This window comes from Martes martes, assembly GCF_963455335.1.
Source record: "Martes martes genome assembly, chromosome: 10".
Taxonomy (NCBI): domain Eukaryota; kingdom Metazoa; phylum Chordata; class Mammalia; order Carnivora; family Mustelidae; genus Martes; species Martes martes.
This window is the reverse complement of record NC_137898.1, coordinates 17,479,716-17,481,075: the sequence shown is the minus strand read 5'-3', so window position 1 is coordinate 17,481,075 and position 1,360 is coordinate 17,479,716. Positions and strand designations below refer to the sequence as shown.

At 45.9% G+C, this 1,360-nt stretch overlaps 1 protein-coding gene across 1 annotated transcript; it reads left to right on the top strand.

Annotated features, from left to right (window-relative positions):
* Positions 1–224: 224 nt before the first annotated feature.
* Positions 225–1,150, top strand: LOC308350278 (olfactory receptor 4C3D-like; the record flags this gene model as incomplete). The annotated part of the gene is given in 2 exon segments (XM_080815414.1): positions 225–972; positions 975–1,150. Coding segments are annotated over 2 exon segments (924 nt in total).
* Positions 1,151–1,360: the final 210 nt, after the last annotated feature.

Here is a 1,360-nt window from a genome sequence, read left to right as displayed (position 1 = left end):
TTTACAGGTCGCAAGTATGAGGTATCTGAGGAGACGGAGAGCATTGTAGAGAAAGTAGGAAAGAATTGAAACAAATGTTGATGCAAAGAGTGCCCAGAGCATGCTCTACAGTTAGTCACTGTTTTTGTACTATGAAATCTGACTACAATCCTTTCAGGGATAATAGGTGTCTCTCTTTATCCCTTTGTAGGGAATTCAGGCCCCAGGAAATTGTTACTTCCTGAATGGATCACCGCACACCTCCCAACAATGTGACTGGATTTATTCTCTTGGGACTCACGCAGAATCCACACTTGCAGAAAATACTCTTCGTGGTCTTTTTGTTCATTTTTCTATTTACTGTGCTGGCCAATCTGCTCATTGTCATTACCATCTCCCTCAGCCCCACACTTTCGGCTCCCATGTATTTCTTTCTCACTTACTTGTCCTTTATAGATGCATCCTACACCTCTGTGACCACCCCCAAAATGATCATCGACCTGCTGTACCAGAGGAGAACCATCTCCTTGGGTGGCTGCCTGACTCAGCTCTTCGTGGACAACTTCCTGGGAGGATCAGAGATCATCCTCCTCATTGTCATGGCCTATGATCGCTATGTAGCTATCTGCAAGCCCCTGCACTACACGACCATCATGCGACAGGGGCTCTGCCACCTCCTGGTGGTGGTGGCGTGGATAGGGGAGATCCTGCATGCCACCGTGCAGATCCTTTTCATGGTCAACTTGCCCTTCTGTGGTCCCAATGTGATTGACCACTTCATGTGTGATCTCTTCCCTCTGCTGAAACTTGCCTGCACTGACACCTACATGCTGGGAATGGTGGTGGCAGCCAACAGTGGGGCCATGTGTTTGCTCATTTTTTCCATGCTACTCCTCTCCTACATAGTCATCCTGAGCTCCCTGAAATCCCATGGCTCCGAAGGTCAGCACAAAGCCCTCTCAACGTGTGGCTCCCACTTTACTGTGATTGTGCTCTTTTTGTGCCTTGCATATTCATCTACATGTGTCCTGTAGTCACCTACCCTGTGGACAAGTTGGTGACTGTGTTCTTTGCAATCCTCACTCGCATGTTGAATCCTATCATTTACACAGTGAGAAACACAGAGGTGAAAAATGCCATGAGGAGTCTGTTGAAGAGGAGGATAACTTAGTCTGTTCCTAATGCCAAGGAAGGGATGGTTTATTTAATAGGGAGGATTCTATCTGTTCTACAGTGTGAAAGAGAATGGAATATTTTGTAGATCAATAGTGTAAAAAAAAATTCCCACATTCTCACACTGATGAAGCACTTGACAGTGGCTAGGCCTTTTGATAGGTGCTTTTGATAGCTTTTAATGTACTTTATCAAAGCCACAGTGTTC